At 43.9% G+C, this 27,910-nt stretch overlaps 1 protein-coding gene across 2 annotated transcripts in view; it reads right to left on the bottom strand.

Moving 5' to 3' along the window:
- APPBP2 (amyloid beta precursor protein binding protein 2) overlaps positions 1 to 27,910 on the bottom strand; it is a 1,023,983-nt gene that overhangs the window by 298,048 nt on the left and 698,025 nt on the right. For both annotated transcript variants that reach the window (XM_044054555.1, XM_044054556.1), the window contains exon 9: positions 5,805 to 5,929. In XM_044054555.1, the coding sequence (XP_043910490.1) occupies positions 5,805 to 5,929 (125 nt within the window). The remainder of the gene's footprint in view (positions 1 to 5,804; positions 5,930 to 27,910) is intronic.

Genomic DNA, 27,910 nt, shown 5'->3' with positions numbered 1-27,910 from the left:
CTGCTTTGCTGCTTCTGGACCTGGACGACTTGCTGTGATTGATGGAAGCATGAATTCTGCTCTTTACCAAAAAACCTGAAGGAGAATGTCTGGCCATCAGTTTGAGACCTCAAGCTGAACCGCACTTGGGTTCTGCAGCAGGACAATGATCCAAAACACACCAGCAAGTCCACCTCTAGATGGCTTAAAAAAACAAAATGAAGGTTTTGGAGTGGCTTAGTCAAAGTCCGGACTTGAATCCAACTGAAATGCTGTGGCATAACCTTAAAAAGACGGTTCATCCTCGGAAACACTTCAATATGGCTGAATTAAAACAATTCTGCAAAGAAGAGTAGGCCAAAATTCCTCAACAGCGATGTGAAAGACTCATTGCCAGTTATCACAAACGCTTGGTTGCAGTTGTTGCTGATAAGGGTGGCACAACCAGTTATTAGGTTTAGGGGGCAAATACTTTTTCATATAGGGGCCTGTAGGTTTGGATATTTTTTTCCCTTAATAAATAAAATCACTTAAAAACTGCATTTTGTGTTTACTTGCGTTATCGTTGGCTAATATTTACATTTGTTTGATGATCCGAAACATTTAAGTGTGACAAACATGCAAAAAAATAAGAAATCAGGAAGGGGGCAAATACTTTTTCACTGCACTGTGTGTGTGTGTGTGTGTGTGTGTGTGTGTGTGTGTGTGTACGCGTGTACACACACACACACACAGTAAACAACAAAAAAGTGGTAATGCGCCAAAACGAAACCAATAAATCCTTCAAGGTGCAAAATAAGAGATGAGGATATATATCACAACCGAGTTTTATTGTCCAAAAAGTAAAAGCACAAGCCAAACATACACACACACACACACACACACACACACACACACACACACACACACACACCCCTCTTCATGTCTGGGGTGGTGCATGGGGGAGGGGTTTGTATCCTTGCCAAAAATCTTTTATATTTTGCAAGTGGGCTTCCCCCACTGGGAAAAAAATTTAATGTTTTACAGTGGCAGACAAAAAATGTTTTATGACTTGCGGCCATCCATGAGTTTTAGTTGTTTTGGGGTAAAATAACCCTAGGTCAATTGAACGAGGCATGACTACTCACTATAACTCCAAAGTATAAGCCAACGAAGAAGGTCTCTCAAAGTAAGATAATCCCTTATTAAAAACATAAAATGTAAAGAATTTGACTACTACAATTTGTCTTCTGTGCATGTACAAGTTGCAGCTGTCTTGGAATCAGAGCAAAGCATGTAGCACAGGAAACGCAATAATTATGCTCAAAGCATACAGTACTTAGGTTCATAGGTGTGTACTAGGCTAATGGCCCTGGAGCCTTTACAAGCCTAGACCATAGGATTACCCTGGCATCGTGCCACCTGACTTTGGTCCCTAGTGCCTCTATCACGTACAGTCACTGGAGTGATCCCCGGGGTGAATTTTCTATTTCCCATCCACTCATCAAGATTCCTCTTGAACAGGGCCAGTGAGGTGCTCTGCTTGACATGTATTGGAAGTCTATTTCATAACATGGGCAGTCTCTGGGTTATGAACCTGTCCCTCCAGCATGTTCTGTTGATTGTACTTGCCACCTCACAATCCTATGCCTCAGATTATTAGGACGGAGAACAGAGTTATCCAATAGCTGTACATTTTTAAATTCAAAGCATTAGCAATATTCCACAGAAAAAGGGACCATCTGAAGTAGTGCAGACAAGTTATATAGTCAAGCACTGGTCTGAAAGGCAGATATATTTGTACCACTTACTGCAGCTACAATCATGACTTTCCCTAACTGAAAAGGCTGTACTACGAATGTAGTTATGAATTCCTGGGAAGCTGGTGCTTTAACTCCACTATTCAAGTGTACAACGCAAAGGTTATCTGTGGTCTTACGAAAGGCTAATTGTTTGTGTCTTTCGGCTTTTCCCAGTTAGGGGTCGCCACAGCGGAACTCCGGTCCGCTAATGATTGGCAGCAGAGTTTTACGTGCTGGCTTGCCGGGCCTAACGCACAACCTTCGACGAAGGAACGCCCGTTCACGCATGTTGCCACACAGAAGACGCTCTAACTGAGAATCGAATGGGCAACGTCTAACTGTGAGGCGACAACGCTACCGCAGCACCACCACTGCAGTTATACTGAAATGGGCAGGCGACAGGGCAGCTGGAAGTATGTGTACAATAGTGCACCTACTAAAGGTGGCATACACAAGAGACAGGCCTGAACTCTGTAAGGAGCTAGCTTCAGGCTATATTCCTTAATGGTATGCCTTCTACACCTGTGATTCTAGCTTCTAACAGCCATCAAAACATTTGTCTGACATCTTAAGACTTCAACCACGGATTCTAGCACACTAAGATTCAGTGAATGCACCCCCCCCCCCTTTCACACACACACACACACTCACAAACCAAGGCTACATGTCAGGCTGGGACTGTGGTATGCCCTGGCCCCGATTTCATTCTAGCAGTGACTGGGATGATTAAAGGTGTACTACCCAGAGAACAGTTGGCCAGTCACAGCCTCCAAATGCTGAACCAGAGGCTAGGTGGCCATAGTAATCTTAAGACTCCTTTCCCCGTCTTCTATTGCTTGCAATCTCACTATCACTAAATGAACTCTGCACCTGCAGAGGCTATAAAGGGAAGGGTAATTAACATCACACTGAACTGCAGGACAGCTGAGCTGTGACCTGTCCTTTCACTGTTCCTACAGGTAATGCAGTCCGGGCGTTTGAGCTAGATACTTTGCCCTCTGTTTCATCTCAAGGTAGACTAAATGTTTCTTCCTTCAGTGCTAAGTAGAAAGGATGAACCTCTGCCATTTAATGACAGTGTTTTACACTGTGCTGCTCCACAACAATTACCATGAATGGCAGTACAAGGGAAACACACTAATTGTTGTGGAGCAGCACAATTAGCATGTCAGCCTTGTGCTCAGCGAGTGGTAGCACAAGCTCTAGCTCCCCCATGGAGCTGAACTGGATTAAGTAACTGAATAATGAATGAATGCTGCCAAATGCAACAAAGGCAATATTACTACAGGACTTGACTAGTGATACCTCACGGTCACACAAACACTACTAATTTGCAAGATAGCTGAAGGGAAGTAAACTTAGTTGACAGCAGTAAGATCTGAACTGAGAGTCTCACAAGAACACACCCAGACACACGCACAAACAGTGGAAGAGGAAGCATGTACACCTGTATCAAGTATGTGGCATCACAGTATGTATCATAACAGGTGTGAATACATCTGCAAGGGGTACCTTCTTCAATTTTACCAAAAATTGATAGGCATACAGGAGGAAACCAACTGACCAATCTGAAGATTTTTTTTTAACTTCATCATTACTGCAAGATTTTAATACATTTTTGTTACAGTTTTGCCTTGAAAGTATTTCAAAGTACCAATGACACATGCAGCTGTAAAATAAGCATTCAGTTTTTCCTGCAAAGCACTTGCGGACAAGGAACATGCATGCATACTTTTTTCTTAAATGCTTTATGAAGCTACTAGCCCCCTGTTCACCCAGTGTACTGCTGTCCACTAAACATCCAGGTTTTTTGTTCAAGTTCTGCTTCAGCAAAACTTGACCAAAGAAACCTCATTATGTGAACTGGTACTCAATTTTTTTATAGCTTCCCCAGAATGTCTGCAAACGTGGAGGTAGTTATTTAGTGCAAGTCAGTGAAAAAGCTTGAAGTGCCATTTTGACAAATTAGTTTCTTCCAAGTAGATTTCTCTAAAAAGGGACTTGGTGAACTGAACCGTAATCCCAAGCAGTCTCCTCTTCAGATTTTCAGGAAAAATATATAAAAATGAAAATGAAAATCTGCAAAGAATGTGAATTCAAACAAGACAACTCAAAACTGGCAGTTTGTATTAAAAATGAAATCTCTTTTTATAAGATACAGCTTGCATTTCCTTCTGGCTGCTACATACTTCCTCAGAAAGCATGTGCAGTCTTCTGAGGTCCTGTATTTTTTTTTTTTTTTTGCTTTTAAAGGCATCAAGGGGCTGGCTGTGCAGAATGTGCACACATGCTGCATGCATTCTATGAACAACTTCTGTATGGTTTACTTCCCACTTTTACTCTCACTGCTAGAATTCTACACTGATAAACGGCATGTCCACAGAAAAAATATTTTCCCCTTGTTAAACAGAATTACTAGCTAGTATCACTGTGAACTTCACATATAACCTGGTGATGCAGCTCTGTCATTAAAGAAAAGAAAAATGATGGAACTTAATTAACAAACAATCTCTATGAACTACTTAAAAGAACAGAAAACAGAAAGCAATTGTTTTCAGTACAAACTGGCTGCATTTAGAATTGCTGAATGCCTGAAATTTCAACCGCATTTAATTTCTCAAAGACTAAACTCCCTGGGTAATCCTGGCTTTCCTGCTACACATACTAGAAAGAAAAGAAACTCATGACAAAACAAAGCTCCGTCATCATGTAATAAAAAACGGGTATTATTGTGACTCACTACTAATATCAGAACGTGCTGCACTTGTTCCCCCCACTGAGAATGGGTCTACGTTTAACCTTCAAATGAAACTTTCATCAAATGGCTAAACACTGAACACTGTTCATCGAATGTTCACTTTGGCGAACATGTGAGACAGTGAAAGTAAATACTTGGCCAACACTTCCCTGTCTCACACACCGCAGTATTTCAAACCCACCCAGGTGGGGGGGCTTTGCCCTCCAGAACTCCCTCAATGCAGGGGGCTTCACCCTTCACACCCACCCCAACTATATAAACTAACTCAACTCTGAGATTGCACTACAGTGGAGAAAAGGGCTTTGCTGAGCCATTGCCAAGGTAAGTACCCCTTCTTCAGAGGAATCAACCTTTTAGCTAGCCAGACTTGACCATATCACACTGGGAAGGGTACCCAGACACACGATCTGTCACATGTGCAGCTTAAGATCATATTTCTAGAACGCAGTCATGCAACAGCATCACTATCTGGAATCTACCACCTCCTTCCAGGGCAAACTGCGCAAAGAGGGAAATCTTGGGGAAACATTTTAAGACATCCCACAGACAAATCCACCTTGCCTGAACAGCAATGGAAAAGCACATCATTCCAATTTGCCAGCTATGAAAATACATACAGAAATTAGGTTATAAAAAAAAACAATATAAACAGGTTTACAAAGACAAGGTCACAATAACAGAGTTTATAATCAAGTAGTACCAAATAAACCTAAACATAAAATAATAATGCTACTTGCAATCATTTCAAATACAGCTGATATTTCAGAAAGTGAAGACATCAGATGACAAGACAAAGTAGTTTTAAACATTACACTTCTCTGAAAGCATAAAACAGTGCACACCTGCTTAAGTCAACCACCGATTACTAAAATAAATCCAGTGCAGGCGAATCATTCAACTAGTACTGTATTAACAGAAAAGGAAAACACTAACTTTTGTTTAGGGATTGAACCCAGTCCCCCCACATGCTATGTGGTTGGCACCTCCACTGGACCAACATGAAATCTCTGAGCAGCTCCTTACCTGGCATTTCCCAAGAGCAGTTTTTCTCCTTTGAAATTAAATCACCATGGTGATGATTTTTGAACACACAAGCTTCCTATGCAGAACAAACCATTAACCTTGTATTGTATTGTCTTGAGTTCAACCCATAGACCAGGGTCAACATCCTGTTAAGTTATTACTAAAATAATCATCATTTCTCAACCTCCTGTACAATTTCAGAAGCAAGCACAAATGGATTAAGGGTGACTGCACAATATAATGATTTATTTCAAAGTACTTACAGCGCATTGTCAAACTTTCCAGAGCTGTACTGATGAACATAAGAAGAATAAGCTAAATCCTCATGTGCTGTAGCTACATGGATGTTTCTGCCACCAAATACAGACTGCCGGATATCGAGTGCTGTCTAAAATGAGATAATAAAAATTAGGGAAAAAAATACCTCCTGCATACTGGCCTCAATTTAAAACTGAGCAAAGATGATCCTTTATTGTGACAGAGCAGTTAGTATCAATTTAATATTTAAAATTAGGAAAATTACTGTTGAGTGTACCATAAACTAGCAAATATTAAAAGTTTTGACAGTCACTCATGTTTATTAACAGACTTGGAATTCAGACTACAACATTCAGGACTAGTCAAGACGTTTGTTCAGAGAAGTGATCCTTGTAGCAAGACAGAACACCAACTGGCTGCCAAGCGAATTCTTGCAGCTGAAGCACAGAGGCAGACATCGAAGGCTGACAGAAAGCAGATCGAGATATATGAAACAAAACTTACTGTTAATGTTGGGGGGGGGGGGCAGTGTTAACGTGGACTCCATTCAATTAACATCCATGACAACAGAAAGCTAGTCAAGGGGAAAGAGGAAGAAGCATCTAATGGTCTTGTCATCTTTCTGGATGTTTCTTTATGCAATTTGCCTTATGAAGGAGGTCAGAGGCTAGTTTCAAGCACAGCAAAATACTGAGAGGAAGGTCATGCACAGCAGCTCTCTAGGTGGCATTTGGAAACGTGCATGTGCCTTACTCTTGCTGCAATATACATTAAGTCATGCTAATTCAATATGAAAAAAAATCTGTTCCACAACACGAATGCATCTCTAGGTATAGACACTAATGCAAATACCACTGCTGACATCAGAAGATAAGCTGCCAATAATTCATTACGACCCAAAAAGGAAGGATTACTAGATGGTTTTGAGAGCAGCAGTCAGCAGAAGACAATGAAGGAATTGGACAGTCTTGGGTGACACCAAGTGCTGATAAAGGACAGTAGAAAGTTTCAAGAGTATTTTCTGAAACAGCTAGTAACTAGGGTTCATACGTTTACACAGGAAAAACTATACAACTGCTAATGCAATTTTTACTAAAACAAAAAAGTACAGTTTTGTACCTACCATAAATGTAGATGTTCGAGTGTATATACTGCTGCAGTCATCACACTTGGGTTATCCTGTCGTCAGGCGGTCCCCGCAGTCGGCCAAATCCCAAAGCCTTGGTCCGGCGTCGGTTGTCGTCGCTTCTTCCCTGACGTCAGTGCGACAGGGGTATAAAAGAGGCAGCAGACGCCATTTTCTTCAGTTTTTCTTGCCCCAGATGTCAGGTGCCCCCAACTAGGAAGGCAAAACAAAAAGCTATGCAGAAATTCCTTAGTAGATAAACAATAGTACTTAACTATTAGCAAATACACCATATAGACATGCATCCAATAGATTGATGATCATGGAGCTATAACTAACACCCTGGTATGTAGAGGGGATGGTGGGAGGGTAACCTGGACTACAGCAGTATATACACTCGAACATCTACATTTATGGTAGGTACAAAACTGTACTATGTTCATCGTGTTATATTGCTGCAGCTATCACACTTGGGTTGAATCCCAAAGCTATGGATGGGTGGCTGGTACTAAACTGGGTTAGGCGAAGCTAGGATGCCCTGCAGCACTGCAGTGGCAAAACCAGCTCTGGATTTTGAGTATAAAGGAAGGTGGTAGTGCTTGGTAAAGGTGTGCACTGAACTCCAAGTAGCTGCCTCCAGAATGTCCTTGGTTGGAACCCCCCTGAGAAAGGCTGCTGAGGTTGCTGTAGCCCTGGTAGAATGGGACCCAATATTAACAGGCACTGCTTTCCCATGGTGCGAGTAGCAAAAGCGGATACAATGTGCTATCCATTTGGAGATGGTCTGTTTTGAAATGGCCTTTCCTTGTGAACCTGCAGCATAGGATACAAAGAGTTGGTCAGTTTTTCTGAAGGTCTTTGCCTTGTCTAAATAGTAACGTAGCTGTCTGTGAATGTCCAAAGAGTGAAGAAGTCTTTCTCCTTTATTCTGGGGGTTTGGATAAAAGGTGGGTAAATGAATGGGCTGATTCAAAGCCACACTGGATACTACTTTTGGCATAAAGGTAGGGTTAGTTCGTAAAGAGACCCTGTCTTGATGGAAAATGATTAAAGTTTCCACTGCCATAAGTGCCTGTAGTTCTGAGACCCTGCGTGCTGAGGTAATAGCCAGCAACAAAGCTGTTTTCCAAGACAAGTATTGTAGTTCTGCTGAGAATGCTGGTTTGAAAGGAGGCAGTGTTAATTTTTCTAAAACGAAGTTCAGGTCCCAAGCTGGCGTTGGAGGCTTTCTGGGGGGTCTTATATTCTTAGCCCCTCTGAGAAACTGCCATAGTAAAGGGTGTGAGAACATTGGAGGATCCGTATTGTATTGAGCTGAAATGGCTGAAGCATGGATCTTAATGGATGAGAATGAAAGGCCTTGGTGTAGCATCTCAGTCAAGTATTGCAGTATTTGAGGAATGTTAGGTATCCAAGGATTTTGGCCTTTAGCCTGGTTCCATGCACAAAATCTTTTTCATTTGTCTGAGTAAGTTTTTCTGGTGCTGGGCCTTCTGTAATGACATTCTGGACGTCCTTTGAGAGAAGTGTTGATTGATAATTCAAGGTATTCTCCATGCAGCTAAATTTAAAGTTCTGAGCTGGCTGTGAAGAATCAGAGAGTTTTTCTGAGTGAGCAGTAGTGGGAATTGAGGCAAGATCCATGGAGATCTGTGAGTCAAGTTCCTTAGTAATGGGTACCAGTGCTGGTGTGGCCAGTCCGGAGCAATGAGGATCATTTGTGGTCTCTCTGATCTGACTTTCAATAATACCTTGCTCAATAGAGGTAGTGGTGGGAAGGCATAGACTGCCAATGCTGTCCAACTGAATGATAGGGCATCCACTTTCTAGGCTAGGGAGTGATAAGTCCTTGTGCAAAATTTCTGTAGTTGGCAATTGTTGGGGGAGGCAAATAGATCTATGTCTGGACACCCCCACCTTTGAGTTATCATTGAAAATACTTGTGGGTGTAATCCCCACTCGTGAGGATCTGCCATATTTCTGCTCAGTTCGTCTGCCAATATGTTTTCCTTTCCTGGCAGGAATTGTGCTTGCAGTTGCACTTGGTAAGTCAATGCTGTGGTCCACAAGGTCATTGCCTGTCTGCATAAAGGGTAGGAGTGTGTTCCTCCTTGTTTGTTTATGTACCACATCACTGTGGTGTTGTCTGTCCTTATTAGTAGTTGTCTTGGATGCAAGAGGTCCTTGAAAGCTGTCAGTGCATTTTGCACAGCTAGCATCTCCTTTTGGTTGATGTGAAGATGCATTTGTTTTGCAGACCATTTGCCCTGTATGCACTGTCCAGCCATGTGTGCTCCCCAGGCGTAGTCTGAAGAATCTGTTGTCATAGTTTGGTTTGTTGGAGGTAAGACGAAAGGAAGACCCCTGTTTATTTGACATGCTTGAGCCCACCATAAGAACTCTTTTTGAAGGCATGGAATGAGAGGTATACTTGATTCAAGGCTGTGCCTGTGTTGAGACCATACACTTTTCAGGTACCATTGTAATTTCCTGATATGCAGCTTTGCATATGGGAGTAGTTGAATGCAGGATGCCATGAACCCCAATGCCTGCAGGATTTTCCTTGCAGTGAGCTGGGTAAAAGTTGCCTTTTTGAAGTATTGAGTCAACTGTTGTTTGTCTGGCGTGAGAAAAGCCATCTGGGCCGTTGTATTTAAGCTGGCACCCAGGAATATTATTTGTTGCGAGGGTATTAGCTTTGACTTCTTTTTATTTATTGTGTACTCTAGGCAACTGAGCAGCTGTATTACAAATGCCAGATGCTGTAATAGAATGTCCTCGCTGTCCACTTGGATCAGGCAGTCGTCCAGATATGAGTAAATTTGTATTCCTTGTTGTCTGCAATATGCAATTACTGATGCCAGGCATTTCGTAAATACTCTGGGTGCAGTATATAAGCCAAAGGGCAATGCAGAGAATTGATAATGCGTTGTACCTGCCAAGAATCTGAGGTATCTTCTGCAATCTTGTCTGATAGGGACATGCAGGTATGCCTCTGAGGTCCAACGTTACCAGCCAAGACTCCTTGCCCAGCATGGGAAGAAGCTGCTGAAGTGTGAGCATTTTGAATTTGGGTACCTCCAGGTATGTGTTTAGAATTGAGAGGTTTAAAATGGGCCTCCAGGCTTTGTCCTTTCTTGGGACTAGAAATAGTCTTGAGTAAAAACCTTGACCTTGCTCCTTTGTAGGTACCTTTTGAATTGCTTTCATATCCATGAGAGCTGATATTTGCGCTTGTGCCTCTGCCCACTGGTTTGGAGGCAGATTTGGCATGCCTCTCATCCGTGGTAAAGTGTGGAAAAGAAATCTGTATCCACGGGTAATAATATCCAGAACCCATTTGTCCTTTGTTATAATGAGCCAGTTTTGTGGAAATAAAGCCAGTTTTCCTCCCAAAGGTGCTGCCAGGGGAATTTTGCTTGGCAGATGAAGAGGGAAGTCATTGTGTTTGTTTCCTGAAGGGTTGAGATCTTTCATCTCCCCCTCTTTGAGATGTTGTTTGCCATTGTCTAGGCCTGAAAGAACCTTGTGGTTGGCCTCTGCCCCTTGGGCGTCTGTACCTACCTCTTTGGGGTCTGTCTGATGCAGGAAAGGACCAGTTTTTTGATGGACAGTTTCTGCTGAAACGAGGAGGTTGTACCTGTAAAAAATCTTTAACAGTTTGCATAGATTTTGCCTATTCTTCCATTTTCTTTAAAACTTCCTCTGCTTTGACACCAAATAAAACATCTTTCTGCAATGGAGCATCCAATAACTTTGCTTGTTCTTTAAGCCAAGCATGCCTATGTATTACAGACCCTGTGACAGCTGCTCTACATGAGGCTTCCAATGAATCAAAACCACACTGTAAGGTATGCTTTCCCACCTGTTCTGCTGCATGCAGCAAATCCTGCATCTCTTTGAAATCAGGTTGATCTGTCTGAGGGGTCATTTTCTGTTTAACTGTGTAAAAAAGTACTGTTGGTATTTTAGCATGTGAAATTGGCAGTTTAAGGCCCTCATGGCCAAAGTGGCAGACGTATACACTTTCTTTACCCATCTTTGTAATGCTCTGGAATCTCTTTCAGAAGGAAGTGGATTCTTAGCAGTAGAAGCCTTAACCCCTTTGGGACCCTGGGAAATGATTTCTGGGTCTGCAGTACGACTTTTATACAGAAAATTATGAGTGTCAGGAACTCGGTAGTATCTGTCTGGTTTAGCTGGTGCTGGAGATAAGGAATCTGGGTTTAGACTAGATTTGGAGTAAACATCATCCAAAATGTCTAAAACTGGAGGAATTGCTAGGGGTCTATGCTGTGGAAGAAGAAGAAACTCCCGGAGTCTTTTCTTAGAGTCAGAATAATCTTGGCCTTCCCAGTGGAAGTGTTCCCTCAAGGTGTGTAGAGTTTCCCCAAAAGAGTAGCCTTCAGGGAGGGAGACAGAGGGAATGGACTCTTCAGCATCTGAATCTTCATAAGGAGGGAAGGAGTAATCCCGGTCCTCAGAGTTGCCTGCGGAAATGGATGCTTGGTCAGAGGAAGGATAATCTTCCTCCATTCTAGGCCTTTTGTCAGGGGGGGGGGGGTTTGGGATCCCCTGATAACGGTAATTAAATTCTCAGCCATCTTAAGCATCTGTTTTTTAGGCATAGGGGCCTGTGGGGGAGTGTGTGGACCTGGCTTCCTAACTTTCAAGAGAGCTTTAGCATAAGATTTAGCAGAGATAGTTGTCGGTTTGAAGACACCTTCAGAAACCAAAGGCCTATCCAAAATTTCCGGATCACCGTCAGGACTGGTGTCCGAGGGGCGAGGTGGAACCGGTTCCCGAGGCCCAGCTGCTTCGGTCTGGGAGGCCGTCAGAATTTCTGAATCAGCGGTAGTCAGGGGCTGCGTAGGCGCCTCGCTGAAAAACGGAGAACCGGCGTCAGGCCTGGCTGAGGCCTCGGTAACTGGTCTTGGCCTTGGCTGTCTGTCCTTATCCTTACGTTTTTTAAACATTGCTGATGCCAGTTGCTCCGACGGCATGCTATAGTTAAATTTTCTGCCAAAATAATGCTGGGCGAAATCTGCCCGACGCTTAATTGTACGTTTGTAGAACCTAGCACAAAACCGACAACCAGAGACATTGTGGTCTGGGCCTAGGCAAGGAATACAATAAGAATGAAAATCCTAATGAGGTATTTGCTTCCCACAAGAAATGCAATTATTAACTTTGTCTGACATCAGTCTGAGGCAAGAAATGTTTCCCCAATGGGGTACTTAGCTTTAGAGAAGTCTTCGGGCTGAAATTCAATTCGAAAATCTCAGGAGCTGGCCGACTGGCACTTGCGAACTGCTTCTGCTTCGGGCACCGCACGGCAAGAAAGACTGAAGAAAATGGCGTTGGCTGCCTCTTTTATACCCCTGTCGCACTGACGTCAGGGAAGAAGCGACGACAACCGAAGCGGAACCAAGGCTTTGGGATTCGGCCGACTGCGGGACCGCCTGATGACAGGATAACCCAAGTGTGATGACTGCAGCAGTATAACACGATGAACATCAGCATATGAAAGTTACTTATTTACCATAATTAGCTCTGCTTGGAGAGCTCATTCTAGGTCATTTTTTAAGGACTACAGCAGTCCTTGTGTAGGGATGCCACCTTTTCAGGTGCCCAAAGTGGGACATTTTTTGTAGAAACATGAGATTTTGCAGGACAAATCATACCCGCAGCAAGTACAAAGGACAGAACTTTACTTTTTTGCCAAAATAAAAGCTTATTTTTATAGCATTTACATTGCTTATGCTATTGCATATAATATTTATGGTTCAGATACAAAATAACCAGTTTATGCAACTATTTTAGAAAACTTAAGAAATATATTTTGTCTTAAAATCTCAGGACATTTGCCATTTTTTAGGTTTTTTCACAAGACACAGTTGCTCAAAGTGGGACTGTCCTTCGCAAAGAGGGACAGGTGGTAACCCTATCCTTGTGGGCTCTCAGTTGGTAAAACTTTCCAAGGCTATGCATGTACTTCCTCCTATTCACGATCCCTTGTATACTTCTCATCCATATCCAGCTTATGACCAAACTGAATGCACAAAGTACCAGATGTTCTCCAGAAAAGACCAGGGGATTTTTAAGAAAGAGTACTGGTTGGGCTAAGGCCTGAGTAAAAAAAAGAAGAAAAAGACAGTGAACTGCCAAGGGCATTAGGGCTCCAAGGCTGATGAGGTATTCAGGCTAACATACAGCTCATATGCACAACCTTATCCACTCATCCCTGCAAGATTTCTGCATGGAAGGTTTCTGAGATAAGAAGAGAAAACTTACCACTATATTAGAAAGGCCTTGGACTACCAACAGAATTGGAGTAATGATAGCATTAACTCCAAAGCTTAAAGACTTTAATATGACCTTCCCAAAGGATGTGACCCATAGGGTCTTCTTCATAGGTAACCTGAGAGCAGGCTAAACAAAAATCTGCTTATCAGGGAAAATCGGAGATACCTGGACAAAAATGAAAAATGATGCTACTAAAAATCATTTCAGACCTGATAAGCTGGATGTCTAGATGATCATTACCTGAAGAAATGGGTAAAACAATTAATCCCCAGAGGCCAGTGCTAAACCAACTCATTCATTCTCTGACTACCAAGTAAAGAATTCAACAAGGAAAAAGTGGCATTTGTCAAACACGTAAATAGGCTGGGGAAAGCCCTATCTCAGGAAAAACATCATGACAGTAAAGGACTGAATGACAACTCTAGGGGGTTTCAGCAGACAACAGCTTAGCTTGTCAAAAAGATAGCTGGCAATTACATAAAACTACAGCAGACAGAGAGTGACGAATTGAGACTGTCCATTCTCACACACAGCCTCTTTGCAAAAGGGAGAGGGGACAATACAGTTGTGTAAGCAAACTTACAATAACAGAAGATTTTAAGAATAGATCACTGTTGTAGTAACATAACATTATATGGAATGTATCCTGTCAAATATCATACATCCAGACATCATACAAAAGCTTCTGGGTGCCTATCATGCACATTGTATTTCCAAGGCAGCACGAGGGTATGCTAGTATAACTCATTCTTTTCAGTACAGTTCTAGAGTGTTTTCCCTTTACCGCCCAGTGGGTGTGGCTTGAGCCTTTACCACCTTACAGTTCTAACAAATACTCATTGACAGAGTTCAAATATCAATGCAACTGTGTTTGCCATTAACTGTGCTTCAAGATAAAATATTTTAATACCTTGTATATAGCATGGTTTTAGAATTATTAATGCAAATATGAACAAGCAATATTTGATGCCTAGAAGCACAGTAAGAGGTAACTGCAGAAACAACTACAGGCACACTTGGCTTTAATGAGATAAAAAAAAAGTTATGTACTCACCATAACGTGCCAGCAGAGTAGTTGGACTTCATTTGTCTTAAACCTGTGGGTATTCGGATCAGATCAGAGATGGCCACTTCATCAGCTACTGATCCTAGCTCCTCCCCTCACCCATAATACCCCTCTATCTCCTTCCTTCCCTCAGATCGAGTTTGCTGCACCATAAACATAAGCCCGATTCAATGAGACCTTACCATTAAAGGTCCTTCCCAAAACTTAAAGAAGACATGAACAGGAGAGCCGCACAGGCGCCCTCTCCTACAAACCAGACTAGGATAAAAATTATAAGATCAAGGGGAAGGAGGGAGAGAACTGATGACAAATGAAGTCCAGCTACTCAGATGAAAAGTTATGGTGAGTGCATAACTTCTTTGTCTGAAGTAGTTGTCTTCATTTGGTCATCAACCTGTGGGACAGAGTCCCCAGCTACTAGTACCTGGGTGGCCCTCATAGAAGGATATTCCAGAGCACCGTGGAGCCAAAAGATGCTCTACCTCTAGATACCATGTCCAGTTTGTAATGTGAAATAAAGGTGTGAGATGAGGACCAAGTAGCCGCAGAACAAATATCATCCAGAGACACCCTGGACCAAAAGGCTACAAAGGTAGCCATGGACCTGGTGGAATGTGCTCCAACTTTGCCAGGTGGAGAAATGCCTTTGTCTGCGTACACTCTAATGATACACTTAGAGATCCATCGAGCAATAGTCAGTTTCAATATTTGTTTGCCCAGAAAGGGTCTAGAATAAGAAACAAACAACTGATCAGACTTGCGAAAGGCCTTAGTTCTATGCAAGCAGAACCTCAACTGTCTACGTACATCCAACGAATGAAATTTATATTCACCACTGTTTTGAAAATTTGGAAAGAAAACAGGAAGGTTAACAGTTTGGTTAATACTTGTTTCCAAAACAACCTTGGGAAGAAAGGATGGATTAGTACATAAAGAAACACGGTCCTAATGGAAAACCATGTACGGGGCTTTGACTGATGGCTCCTGAAGTTCCAATACTCTCCTAGCCAAAGTGATAGCCACTAGGAAGGCAGTCTTCCAGGATAAAAACTGAAGGTCTTCTGATGCTGCGGGCTCAAAGGGTAGAGAAACCAGAACCTGTAAGACAAGGTTGAGGTCCTAAGGAAGTGTAGGGTCCTTCACCGGGGTGTCTTAAAAGGAATGTACCCTTAAGGAAGGTATTACAAAGTCTGGAAGCAGCTAAAGAAACCATATTTTCACCAATGTGGAAGTTAGAAATGGCAACCAGTTGGACTTTCACAGTAGAAGAGCTAATGCCCTGATGAAAACTATTCGCCAAGAATTCCAACACTGCCGGAACCGGAGCTGTGAAAGGATCCAAGTCCCTCTGAGAGGCTCAAGTAGAAAAACCTTTCCAATTGCTATGGTAAAGCTTTCTGGTGGAAGATTTGTGAGCCGCCACCAGAACAGACTTAACTGGTGAGGATAAAGTGGGAGTCCTAGCTATCAAGGGAACTGGAGCAGCCAAGTAGTGAGCTTCAGACTGACCAGGTCTGGATGAGGAACCCTTGAGGGGTGTGAGATGAGATCCGGAATGGGATCCAAAATCCATGGAGGAACTACCAGATGAGACCCAAAGGGAAGGAAACCAGACTTGGCAAGGCCAGAATGGGGGAATGAGGATTACTTTGCTCCCAAGCCTGTGAGCTTTCTGAAGAAACTTTGGTATGAGAGGTAACGGGGGGGGGTAGGCATAAAGAACACCAGGGAGCCAAACATAGACTAGAGCCTCCCTGGGGGGGGGGGGGGGGTCAGAGCGAAGAACTCGCTGCATTTAGCATTGTGAGGTGATGTGAAGAGATTGCAGCAAGGCCGACCCCACTAGAGAAGGATCTGCTCCGCTACAGGAGGATTCGGAGACCACTCATAAGGCATCAGAATAGTCCTGTTCAGTTTGTCCACTAGTATGTTGGACCACCCTGGAATGTGCAATGCTACTGGAAAATGGCCAGTGGACATCTCCCATTCCCACAGTCTCATGTCCTCATGACAAAATGGGTAAGATCTGGTTTCTCCCTTCTTGTTATGTGCCAGACTACTGATATGTTGCCCAACTGTACTGCAATAGTTCCCAGAGGGAGAAAGGCATGAAGGGCCTGCAACGCTAAAAGGACCACCCTCATCTGTAGGACGTTGATATGCAACTTGATCTTGGTTGGAGACCACGTGCCTTGGACTGTCCTTCCCAAACAATGCTCCCCCTACACTTGCTGGGAGGTGTCCGTGGTCACCGTGGCTTTGGGAGGGGCTACAGTAAATGGGCGTCCCTTGACTAGGTCCAAGGAGTGCATCCACCAGAGGAGAGACTCCCTGCAAGCCCTGCTTATGTGTATAGGGTGAGTTAATGGTAGGTTCAATAGAGACCACTGGAATGCTAACGTCCACTGCAGAACCCTCATATGTAGACGAGCACATGGAAGAGTAGTGATGGTGGCTGCCATTGAACCAAGAGCTCTTAATACTGCCTCTGCAAAGGGGAGACGAGATTGGGTGATGTAAAACACGTGGAGATGTAAGCTCTGAACTCTTTCCTGGGTGAGCAGACCTTCATCCAAACAGTGTCTAGTCATACCCCTATAAATTCCAGAGTTTAGACCGTGTTCAGAGATGATTTGCTTGTGTTGACTGTGATCCCCAGAAGACTCGCCAACCACAGAAAGTAGTCTTTCGCTAGAGAAAATAGACTCTTGGTAGGGGCGGCAAGGAGCCAATTGTTCAGGTATGGGTAGACTTGTGTTCCCTGAAGCCTCAGCCTTTGCCGCTACTACTTCCATAACCTTGGTGAACACCCTGGGGGTTGTGGTGAGACTAAAGGGAATGGCTCGAAACTGATAATGATTGGCCCCTAGAAGGAAGTGGAGAAACCTCCTGGAGCTTCTGTGCATCTTTATATGATACTACGCATCCTGGAGGTCTATGGAGCACATCCAATCATTCTCCTGCAGGTAGGGCAGGATGGATTGCAAGGTGACCATCCAGAACTTTTCTTTGGCAACTGTCAGGTTCAAGTTTGAAAGATTCAGAGTGGGTCTTAGGTCCCCCATATTTTTTGGCACTAAAAAGAACCTGGAATACATGCCTGATCCGGACTGGTCTGGGGAGACGGGTTGGATGACTCGCTTCCTTAGTAGCTTTTCTATTTTAAGTGCTGCGACTTCCCTTTGTGCGGGTGGAACATCTGGGAGGTGTTTCAAGGGAAGAGGTGGTACCATGAAGGGAATGGAAAAGCCTCTGGATAGGATTTGTAGCACTCAACAGTCTGTTGACAAGGACTCTCATGCTGTTAGGTGCAATAAAAAATGACCCCCGACTGCCTCCAGAGACAAGCAGTTGGGCAACTGCTCAGGGCTGCTGTGCGGACCTGTCAGAGAAAGGTTCGCAAGACCCAAAATTTCTCGGACCCCCTCTGCCTCTGGGCCGGCGTCTGTTGTTACCCCCTCTGCCTCTGGGGGAAGATGAGTCCTGAGTGTCTTGGGAGTTCTGAGATTTTCAGAACCACATCTTTTTTTGCCCTTGCTGACTCCTTGAGAAAAATCTTTGAGGGTTAGAGAAGCGGATCCCAATGGCAGACAAAGTCTTCCCATTCTTCTCACTCTGGACAAGTGTCTCACACACTGCCTTCCCACAACAGGGAAGAACCATTATATAAGGGGCATTGGCAAACAATGCCTTGAAGGGTTCTGTAGACTGCCACAGCCGAAGCCAGGCATGTCGCCTCATGGCAACGCCGGAACCGGCAAGGTCCCTTCGGTGGCATGCGAAAGGAAGCACATAAACATGTTTGATACTGGATTCAAAGTGGCCACCCATGTGGAGAAAGTCTGTTTATCCTTCTGAGACATGGACTCCATGGGCGACTCAGCCACCTCCTTCACCAGGCCCTGCTGAAGTTGAATAACATGGGCCAAATAATTCAGCACTCTTATGGAAAAGGTAGCTGATGCGTACACCCACTTCCCTAGACGGTCCATCGCCCGTGACTCCCGGTTAGAAGGATGAATTGTAAAACTTTCCTGAGCCAGTTCTTTTCTGGTGGCGGCTGCCACCACCATAACATCTACTGGGGACCCCTTAATCCAGTTAGCCCTCTCAGAGGAGGAACTCAAAATTTTATCTGGACGTTTTGGAATAGGCTCCATGGTGTCCAGTTCCTTTCATCCCCATGTAGTAATAAGGTCCACTAAAGGATCCACGGGAGGGGACACCCAGGAAGTATATAGGCCCATGCTGAAAGCCTCCAGGAACACCGACTCGTCAGAGTAAGGCTTTAAGGTGGATCTCCTCCTTTGGCGAAGGAGTTCAATGTCGTCTCCAAAGGAGACATCATCGGGGGTGGTTGTTACCTGGGGGAACCTTCCCTTTCCTCCAAATCAGTGTCCACAGTGAGGGACTCTGGGGAGGAGTCCAGGTGCCTCCTTTTGCATGTTTGTTTGTGAGGGACATCTTCTGTGGGACTCTCCGGAGCGGACTCGCAGTGATGGTCGGAGCCATACCCAAAACTGAGGGAGTCGGGGTGGAATCTGAAGATAAAACAGTCAGAGGGCTTGACCCTGTCAAGAGGACCCTCTCCACCACGTCGAAGGCCGAAGGAGAGCAGACATCCCCAGAAACAAAGGAGCTGTCCTCCTCAGGTCCGAAAGGGGAGTCTGAGCCGAACCCACTGGCACCGAGATGCCAAGGGGAAGGCTGCACTCCGACAGACTTGGAGCAGACAGCACCTCCTTGGATCCGATGCCGAATCTATGGCTCAGAGCTCAGATCTGACATGTTCAAGGCCATGGCCGGAGTCAAGGTACTAGGTACTATCGGCTCCGACCCTGAGGGCTCTTGGATCCAAGGACTCCAAAATTAAGGGTCGGATTGGAGAAAGAGTGATGGGGGCAAAGAAGGGCTGAGAACCCCCCCCCCCCGCTCCAGAAGGAGAGGGGGGCTGGCAAAGCCCCCATCTGGATCTGGGTACGGATAAACTTTCACATCATTCTGTCCATCTCTGACTCTGAAAGACTGCAGATGGACTGGCACGAGGAAGCCACTGACACCTGTCGGGAGTGCCGGTGAGTGGAAGCTCTTGAAGGAGCCCGAGACACCGTCGGCGCCAGGGAAAACCTCGGAGAAAGGAGTCGAGGGGGTGCTGGTCCTTGGAGGAGTTCTAGTCTTGGATGGAGGCCTCGACTGTTCCGAGCGTTCAGGGGATCGCTTTTTGGGGCCTATCCTTTTGCCTTCTGTCTGAATCCAAAGGCCTGGATACAGAGGAATGAGCCCCGGAGGCCTGAGAGGGCGAAGACATGATAGCAGTCGCTACCGCTGATGAAGAGGCAGGGACAGCTGTCCTCGATGCTGGCAAGAGCCCTTTCATTATCAATTTAGCGCTCCTGTCTTTGAGGGCTCTGGGATTAAATCCCCCGCAAACAGTGCAGGCCATAGACAGGTGAAGCACACCCAAACAACAAAGAGAGTGTGGCCATCGGCCGGTGACAGCTTATGGCTACACACTGCACATTTTCTGAGGACAGGCTTTGGAACATTAGCCATGTCAAGGAAGGCCTTAGAAAACACACACGCAGACACTAGACTAACTGAAAATAATAAGAAGGGAACACAACAGACTATCAAAAAAAAAAAAAAAAAAAAAAAAATTTTTTTGGTCCAATGAAACAGACGCAGGTGTAGGGGGGGGAATAACAACATTAGCCAAAGCTAGATACACAAATGCTGAACATTTACCCAAAAAAACACTAACTCACTTGGAGCTCGAGACCACACTGCTGGGTTGGAAAGCGGCAAATGAGAACTGAGGGAAGGAAGGAGATGGAGGGGTATTATGGGTAAGGGGAGGAGCTTGTAGCTCAGACCAGTAGATGGAAAGTGGCAGTCTCGGATCAGATATAGATCCAAATACCCATAAGCTGATGACCAAATGAAGTCAACTACTTCAGACAGAGACATACGGGTGCCAAAAAAAAAAATCAGAGCTTTCTTAGTTCTGAAAATGGGAGGCTGTAAAATGGAATAGAATGCCCCAGTCAAAAATAAGAAGTTTATGAACTTGGAGAAAAAAGGAAAGGGACAAAGGGAGTCTCACCATGACCCAAGTAAAGTAGCAGATAGAATAAGGTCCACGTGGATTAAAATGAGAAGGGGGTAATGAGAGGGTGTTAGTAATGCAAAAGTGATCTATCTGAACATCTGCTGTTAAGGTAAATGTAAAGTACAGTTGTGTACACTTACCATAAATGTAGATGTTGGAGTGTATTCACTGTTGCAGTCATTACATTTAGGGTAATCAGCTGGCAGGTCGCCCTCAGTCGGCCTGAATTTGAAAGTATTGGGTCCTGTGTCGGTTGCTGTCTCCTCTTCCATGATGTCAGGTCATCAGGGGGTATAAAACATGCAGCCGACGCCATTTTCTTTAGTTTTTCTTGCCCCCGATGTCAGGTGCCCCAAAAAGGTAGCAAAAAAAAAAAAATTTATATATATATATATATATATATATATATATATATATATATATATGCATGCAACAATATAAACTTTGCCTTCATCTACAAGCAAATACACCACATAGGTTGTAGAAGATAGAGAAGGAAAGATAAACTTCAGAATGACAGGGGGATGGCGGGAGGGTAACCTGGACTGCAACAGTGAATACACTCGAAAATCTACATTTATGGTAAGTGTACACAACTGTACTATGTTCGTGTTTCACTGTTGCAGTCATTACATTTGGGGAGAATCCCAAAGCTATGGTTGGGATGCTGGAGCTAAACAGCATTTGGTGCGGCTATAAGGCCCTGCAGAACTGCAGTGGCAAAGCCTGCCCTGGACTTAGAGTAGAGAGGCAAATGATAATGCTTTGTAAAGGTGTGAACAGAACTCCAAGTAGCAGCCTCTAGAATGTCTTTGATTGGTACTCCTCTGAGAAAGGCTGCTAAAGTAGCTGCAGCTCTGGTGGAATGAGACCTAATGCCCTTGGGCACAGGTTTACCATGGTGTAAGTAGCAGAAACGGATGCAGTGGCTTATCCACTTTGAAACTGTCTGCTTTGAAATAGCCTTTCCTTCTGATCCTGCAGCATATGTCACTAGTAATTGCTCAGTTTTTCTTAAAGCTGTAGTCCTGCTCAAGTAGAATCTTAGCTATCTGTGTACATCCAAGGAATACAGAATTCTCTACCCCTTGTTCTGCGGATTTGGATAAAAGGTTGGCAGACTAATTGTTTGGTTAACAGCCACACTGGAAACCACCTTAGGCATAAGAGTAGGATTTAGGTTCATAGGTTTATACTAGGCTATCTGCCCCAAGGCATTTATAAGCCTAGCCCAAAGTTTTGTGGCTTATGCCACCCCTTATATGAAAAAATACTGTGCCCATTAGTTTGTTGTGCCTCTGTCCAGCAGTGACACAGAAATGATTCCCGGGGTAAACCTACGATCTCCCATCCACAGGTCAAGATTTCTCTTGAACAGAGCCAGCGAGGTGCTCTGCCTCACATGGACCGGGATTTTATTCCACAGCATAGGGAGTCTCTGAGTGATAAATCTATCCCTCCAGCACGTCCTATTTATATCCGTGCTAAGGTTTAAGTCGCTTGCTCTAGTGGTTTTGGTGGATTTGGATTTTTTGAGGTGGAGCATGTCCATTAATTCCGGGTTGGACATGGCCTTGTATGTCAGGCACATGTCACCTCTGAGCAGACGGTATGCGACTGAATAGAGCTGGAGTTTCTTCAATCTGGCAGCATATGACAGATTTTGGAGTCCCTTTATCCTTTTGGTGAGGAACTTTTGGGGTCTCTCCAATTGCTGCAGATGTCGGGTGAGACACATCCCGAATGGGGCATTGTACTCGACCATTGGTCTGATAAGTGAAGAGTACATGGGAACAATGACCTCACTAGATCTGGATGTGAATCCCTTCATGATCAGGTGGGCAATGTAGAAGGTCTTTCTAACCACTTTAGCAACGGGAGTGTCAAAAGAAAGGCCACTGTCAACATGGGTCCCCAGGTCCCTGATAACCTCTTCTGTGCTTAGTGGATTGCCACCTATATGGTAGCTTGGGGTTACCTTGTTTTTCCCGAAGGGTATGACTATACATTTTTTGGCATTTAACTTTAGGCCATGGGTCTGGCACCAGCTATCTGTTTCCGTGAGACCCTTCTGAAGGATATCCGTGTCCGATGCACTTTCCACTATGGCGCCCAGTTTGCAGTCGTCTGCAAACTTTGTCAGCCAAAGTCCTCCCATGTTGGCCTGTACTTCTGAGAAGTAGATGCCGAACAATAGGGGGCCAAGGACCGAGCCCTGTGGGACACCACTTGTGACCGGCTTGGAGTCTGACATAGCGCCAGCAACTCTAACCCTGTGGGTTCTGTCCTTAAGCCAGTTTGCAACCCATCTTGTGACATATGGGTTTACATTTAAGCTGGTAAGTTTTTCTACAATACCCGAGTGGGGTATTGTGTCGAAAGCCTTTGCAAGGTCAAGGTAGGCTGTATGGACTGCCTTTCCCTCATCAATGGCCCATTTGTCCTCAGAGATACCCTGTCTGGGAAAATATGATAAAATGCTCTACAGCCATGAGGGCCTGTAGCTCTGAAACTCTTCTTGCTGAAGTAATTGCTAGTAGCAGAGCTGTTTTCCATGATAAGAACTTTATATCAGCGGTAGCAGCTGGTTCAAACAGAGGCAGGGTGAACTTTTCAAACACATAATTTAGGTCCCATGCAGGTAATGGTGATCTTCTAGGAGGCCTTAAATTTTTGGCTCCTCTAAGATACTGCTTTAGTAAAGGATGAGAAAAGATTGGTGACTCTGTATTGTAATGAGCCGAAATGGCAGAGGCATAGACTTTAATTGATGAGAAAAATGGGTCTTTGTCAAGCATCTCAGTTAAGTATTGTAATATCTGACAAATATTTGGTTCTGCTGTATCAGTTCCTTGTGCTTGATTCCAAGCACAGAATCTCTTCCATTTGTCAGCATAAGATTTTCTAGTACTAGGCCTTCTGGCTTCCAAAATGACATCCATCACAGCTTTACTGAGAGGTGTTGTTTGTATAACTACATGATCAGCCATGCTGCCCAGGTCAGTGTCTGTAGCTGATTGTGCAGGATCGATTTGTTTTGCTGGGACAGTAGTTAAGGTCTTTGAGGTAAGGTCCCAGTGCTGTGGGGACACATGTTCCTTACTGGGTACCAGTCAGTATTGGCCAGGCCAGTCTGGGGGGTATCATCTTCATCTTCTCTTTCTCTTGTCTGACTTTTAGGAGGACCTTGGGGAGAGAAGAGGAGGAGGAAAGGCGTCTGATAGGGTTTTTCAACAACTGGGATGGGAAGCGTCCCATTTTTCATCGTTGTGTGTCCAGGGGTCCCTTTTGCATTTTTTTCAATTGATATTTTTGAGGAGGCAAATAATAGATCTGTCCCCCCCTCTGTTTCTCTGCTATCATGCTGTGGATTGGATTTTAGTTTCCACTTCATTGAGGATCCATTCTTAAATCTGCCTGCCAGAGTATTTTTTTTTTTATTTTCCTGGCGAAGCTGCAAGGGTGAGGGTCAAGGAGTGTGTCCTGCCACAGGTCAGGCCAATCTGCCAAAGGGGGTGATGTGTGCTGCTTGAGGGGTTATTATATATACCATGTTTGTGTTGTTGTGTTGTTGTCCAGTCTGGTTGTCCTTATCTCCTGAAGTCCTTGAAGAAGGTCTGGCTGGTAGGCTATTCTGCATCTCTGCTTCATTGATATGTAGATGCATTTGTTTTGTTGGTGGTTGATATGCCTATGCTGCTTCCCCATCCATCTGCCTGCCACTTCCTGCACTGTCAGTCTGTTGTGTTGTTTGGTTTGGCTGGCAGGGCATAAGCCCATTGGTCCATTGTTTTGCCTGATGCCCATGCCTGCCTTGGTGACATGCCTTTGAGGACCATGAGAGGAGGAGAGAATGAGAATAGGTGTGAGAGCAAACTTTTAGCCTTCCAGACTGAGGTACCATTGAAGTTTCCTAATATGGGTACAATGTAGTGTTTCCTCATAGCCCAATAGGATGCAGGATGCCATTGCAGGAGACCAGCCTTTTGTTGCCACTCAGAATTTGTCTTGTTTTGTTGTGTTTTTTTGTTGCCAGTAGTTTGCTGGCTTGCCTTTGAGTGTCTTTCAGCTAAATTGTATAGCCTTGCACCCAGGGCAGTTGTATTCAAGCTTTCATTTTCGAATTTTTGTGTTACTAGTTGTGTACGCTTTATTTTATGGATTTCTTTGGGTTGTTTGTGTACCTAAAATGTCAGCCTTTTGTTGCTTGAATGAGACAGCTGTCCTGCTTAGAATATATTTAAGAATATATCAATATATTTGCATACTGGTGCCTTGCAACTTCTGTAGGCACCAATGCAATTACTGCAGCCAAGGCACTGGGTGCAGAGATAAGGTGCAGCTGCTGTGCTTGAAAATTGGTATCAGAGAAAATTGTCTTATTGGGACATGCAGGTGAATGCGAGGTATCTTACTTTAGGTCTAATATACCTCTTTCAGCTTTTATACACTCTTGGGCTGAAGCGTGAAGCTTGGGAAGAAGTTTGAATTTCTCAACATTTGAATGCTAAATCGAAAATCGCATTGTGAATTTTGGAAGGCCTGGGTATGTGTTCAAATCGATAAAACAGTGTGGAGTAAAAACCTTGTTTTTATTTTCCTGTTCTAGTACTGGCTGAATGGCCTCCACCTCCATGAGGACGACTTCTTGCTGAATGGGGCCCCATATGTTTTGGCAGATCTATCTACAACCATTTGCCATTGGCAGAGTGTGAAAAAGATCTGTTGTAAGCTGTGATACCATGTTTAGTATCCACTTGTCCTGTTAGTATCCACCCCATATGAGCAAAAGTGCTAATTTCTTGTCCTGGGTTATTAAGTGCAGTTCTTGGAGTAATTGAGGGAAGTCATTGGAGACTGAGAGCCAAAAGATGTGTGCTTAGGGAGGCAGCTTTAGTCATAGAAGCTGTTTATTGCTTTGTGCGCCATATGACCTTCAGATTCTGAGGTTGCGGCTGGTATCTGGGATTTGCAGGGCATATTTTCTTTTTGGCCTGGTGTGTGAAAGCAGGAAGGCATTTTTTTTTGTAAGTTTGTGTTAACTGTCTAAGCAGCCTTCTGTAAGAAGTCTTTAACAGCTAACTCTCTCCTACTTTTTTTAAGGCCATTTTCTTTAAAAGTCTTTTGCCTTAATACCAAACAGACAGCATAACATTTTCTCATTTTGCTCTTTTAGCTTTAACATGGCATGAATACCAGATGCACAGCAAGATCACCAGGCATGCCTCTAAGAACCTAGTCTCAGATCTATTTGCAGGAGGCCTCAAAGGAGAGTAAAACCACATTGCAAAGTATGCTTTCTAACCTGTTCAGCTGCATGCATATTCCCTGCAATTTTCTTTTTCTGTATAATCTGACCTTAACAGCTCATTTTGTTTTTTCCTGTTTATCTTTATGCTGGAATAAGCATAGAGTAAAGCACAGTTTTCCCCCGAGATTCCCATAATGTTATTGCCTACTTATTTCCCCATTTTTGACAGTTCCCCTGTCTGATTTACCAAGATTTCTGGATGTTTTGCTGTTGAGGCTTTTTAGATTGTGATGCCTTGAATCCCCTGTGAGGGAGCAGGAGGATCTAATAACTTAGCTGAGTCAGGCCTTATATAATGGACCAGAGGCAAGGGGAGACGCCAGGCACAGGTCAGGGTCAAATAGGGAGCATGAGACAAGGGGACCCTGTAAACACTGTCTCCAAAGGGGGGAGAAGGCTGGGCCTGGTCAAGGGGAATGCTTGACATCTCTTTGCATCTTCCAAGATGTCTTTTCTCGATTCTGAGTGCTCCCCTGAAGTATGTGAAAAAATCCCAGGAAATCTTGTAGATTCTGTGTAGACAAGGAAGACTCCCTCTGCATCAGAATCCTCACTCCTCTGTAGATGGTTTCTCTGAATAGAAGAGAATCATTCCTGAATGTAAGGAATATAGAAACCTGATCAAGGTCTCAGAAGAGACAGATCTTTGAATCTGAACCTAGGAATCAGAGAAGGGGATAATCTGATCACAGGGTTCCTTAATTTGTTTAGGCATTTTGGCTGTCTTTTTTTTGCACATGAGTTTTGCCAAGGTAATAAGGTCTTTGCGTTTTTTGTTGATCTGTTTTTAGGCAATTAGGCCTGTGCCGTGGCTTGGTTTGATATACAGCTCAAGAGATTCAGTTGCCTTTCAGCGGCTCCTTGTCACTCGAGTCGGTTTACCGGAGGAAGACCAATGATCGGTCCACACCCTCAGAAGCTGCGTGCCCACTCACTGGCTCGGGAGTGTAGGGTGGATCAGTAACGCCTATCAGGGACGAGTATCAGCAAGCATGTCAAGCTCCACATTCGTCGGGGTTTAAGCAAACTACTTCGAGCGGTTTTTTCTCTCGTTTTTTTTCTTTCTCCACTTTTTCTGTTTTTTTTACGGCATCTTTTTTAGGTACGTCTTCTGTTTCCATTTTGGTGGAAGACTGCATTTCTAAAAGCTTTTCTTGTTGTTTTACTTACTGTTTAAATAGTACACTATCCTAATTGTACACAAAAGGGTATTTAAATAAGGCAAGAAATACAATGATGCAAGGAATATACTGGCGGTATAATAGTATATTGGTTAAAGGTAATACAAGTACACAGCCAGGCTTGTTAAGAGAAGCTTGCTTCCGGCCGATAAGGCTAAAACGAAATCTTGGTATGGGTATTTGCTTTGGACGAAAACTTCATTAACTCAAAGACGGCTTTAAATGCTTCAGGCTGCATGTTTTATACTCCTGACGACCTGACGTCATGGAAGAGGAGACAGCAACCGACGCAGGACCCAAGACGTTGGAATTCTGGCCGACTGAGGGCAACCTGCCAGCAGATTACCCTAAATGTAATGACTGCAACAGTGAAACACGAAGAACATCTGCATAACTGTACAATGTTCATCATTAGATCACTGTTGCAGTTTCATGAAGTTATATTGGATGACTGCCAAAGTCAATATAGTCAAGGAGGTGGAAGAGGGGATCAGAATCCTGCAGCCCATGGAGAACAAACCTAGCAAATCCTTCTCTGAACCTAGAGAATTAATCAAGCCTGTAATGCTTACTGAAAGTGTGCAGAGAAGACAAAGTTGCTACCACTAAGAGTTCTAGAGTCTACCTCTTTCCAAAACACAATAGAAGTAGCCAAAGCTCTAGTAGAGTAAACCTTGACCATCTATGGGGGTTACTTCCATGGTGACCATCAAAAATGGATAGAATGAGATAACCATATAGAACACCCTTCTAACAACTCTGTGGATGTGATAAATCTGATGTGAATTTTGTCACAAGCTGTCCTATTTTCTTTTTATCAAATGAAATAAAAATCTCATCAAAAGTTCTAAAATCCTTAATCCTGCCAAAGATATGGGATATTATCTGAGTTGCCTGTGGACATCCAAGGTACTTTTTTTTTTTTTAGTTCAGGAAAGAACACGGAGAGATTAATGTACTGATTAAAAGTAGATTCAGAGGCTACCATACACATAGGAAAGGGTTGGTTCTT

This window comes from Protopterus annectens, chromosome 13.part0 (assembly GCF_019279795.1).
Source record: "Protopterus annectens isolate FY-2018-M chromosome 13.part0, PAN1.0, whole genome shotgun sequence".
In the NCBI taxonomy this organism is placed as follows: Eukaryota; Metazoa; Chordata; order Ceratodontiformes; family Protopteridae; genus Protopterus; species Protopterus annectens.
Note: the sequence above shows the minus strand (reverse complement) of the source record. Positions and strands in the feature narration are given on the sequence as shown.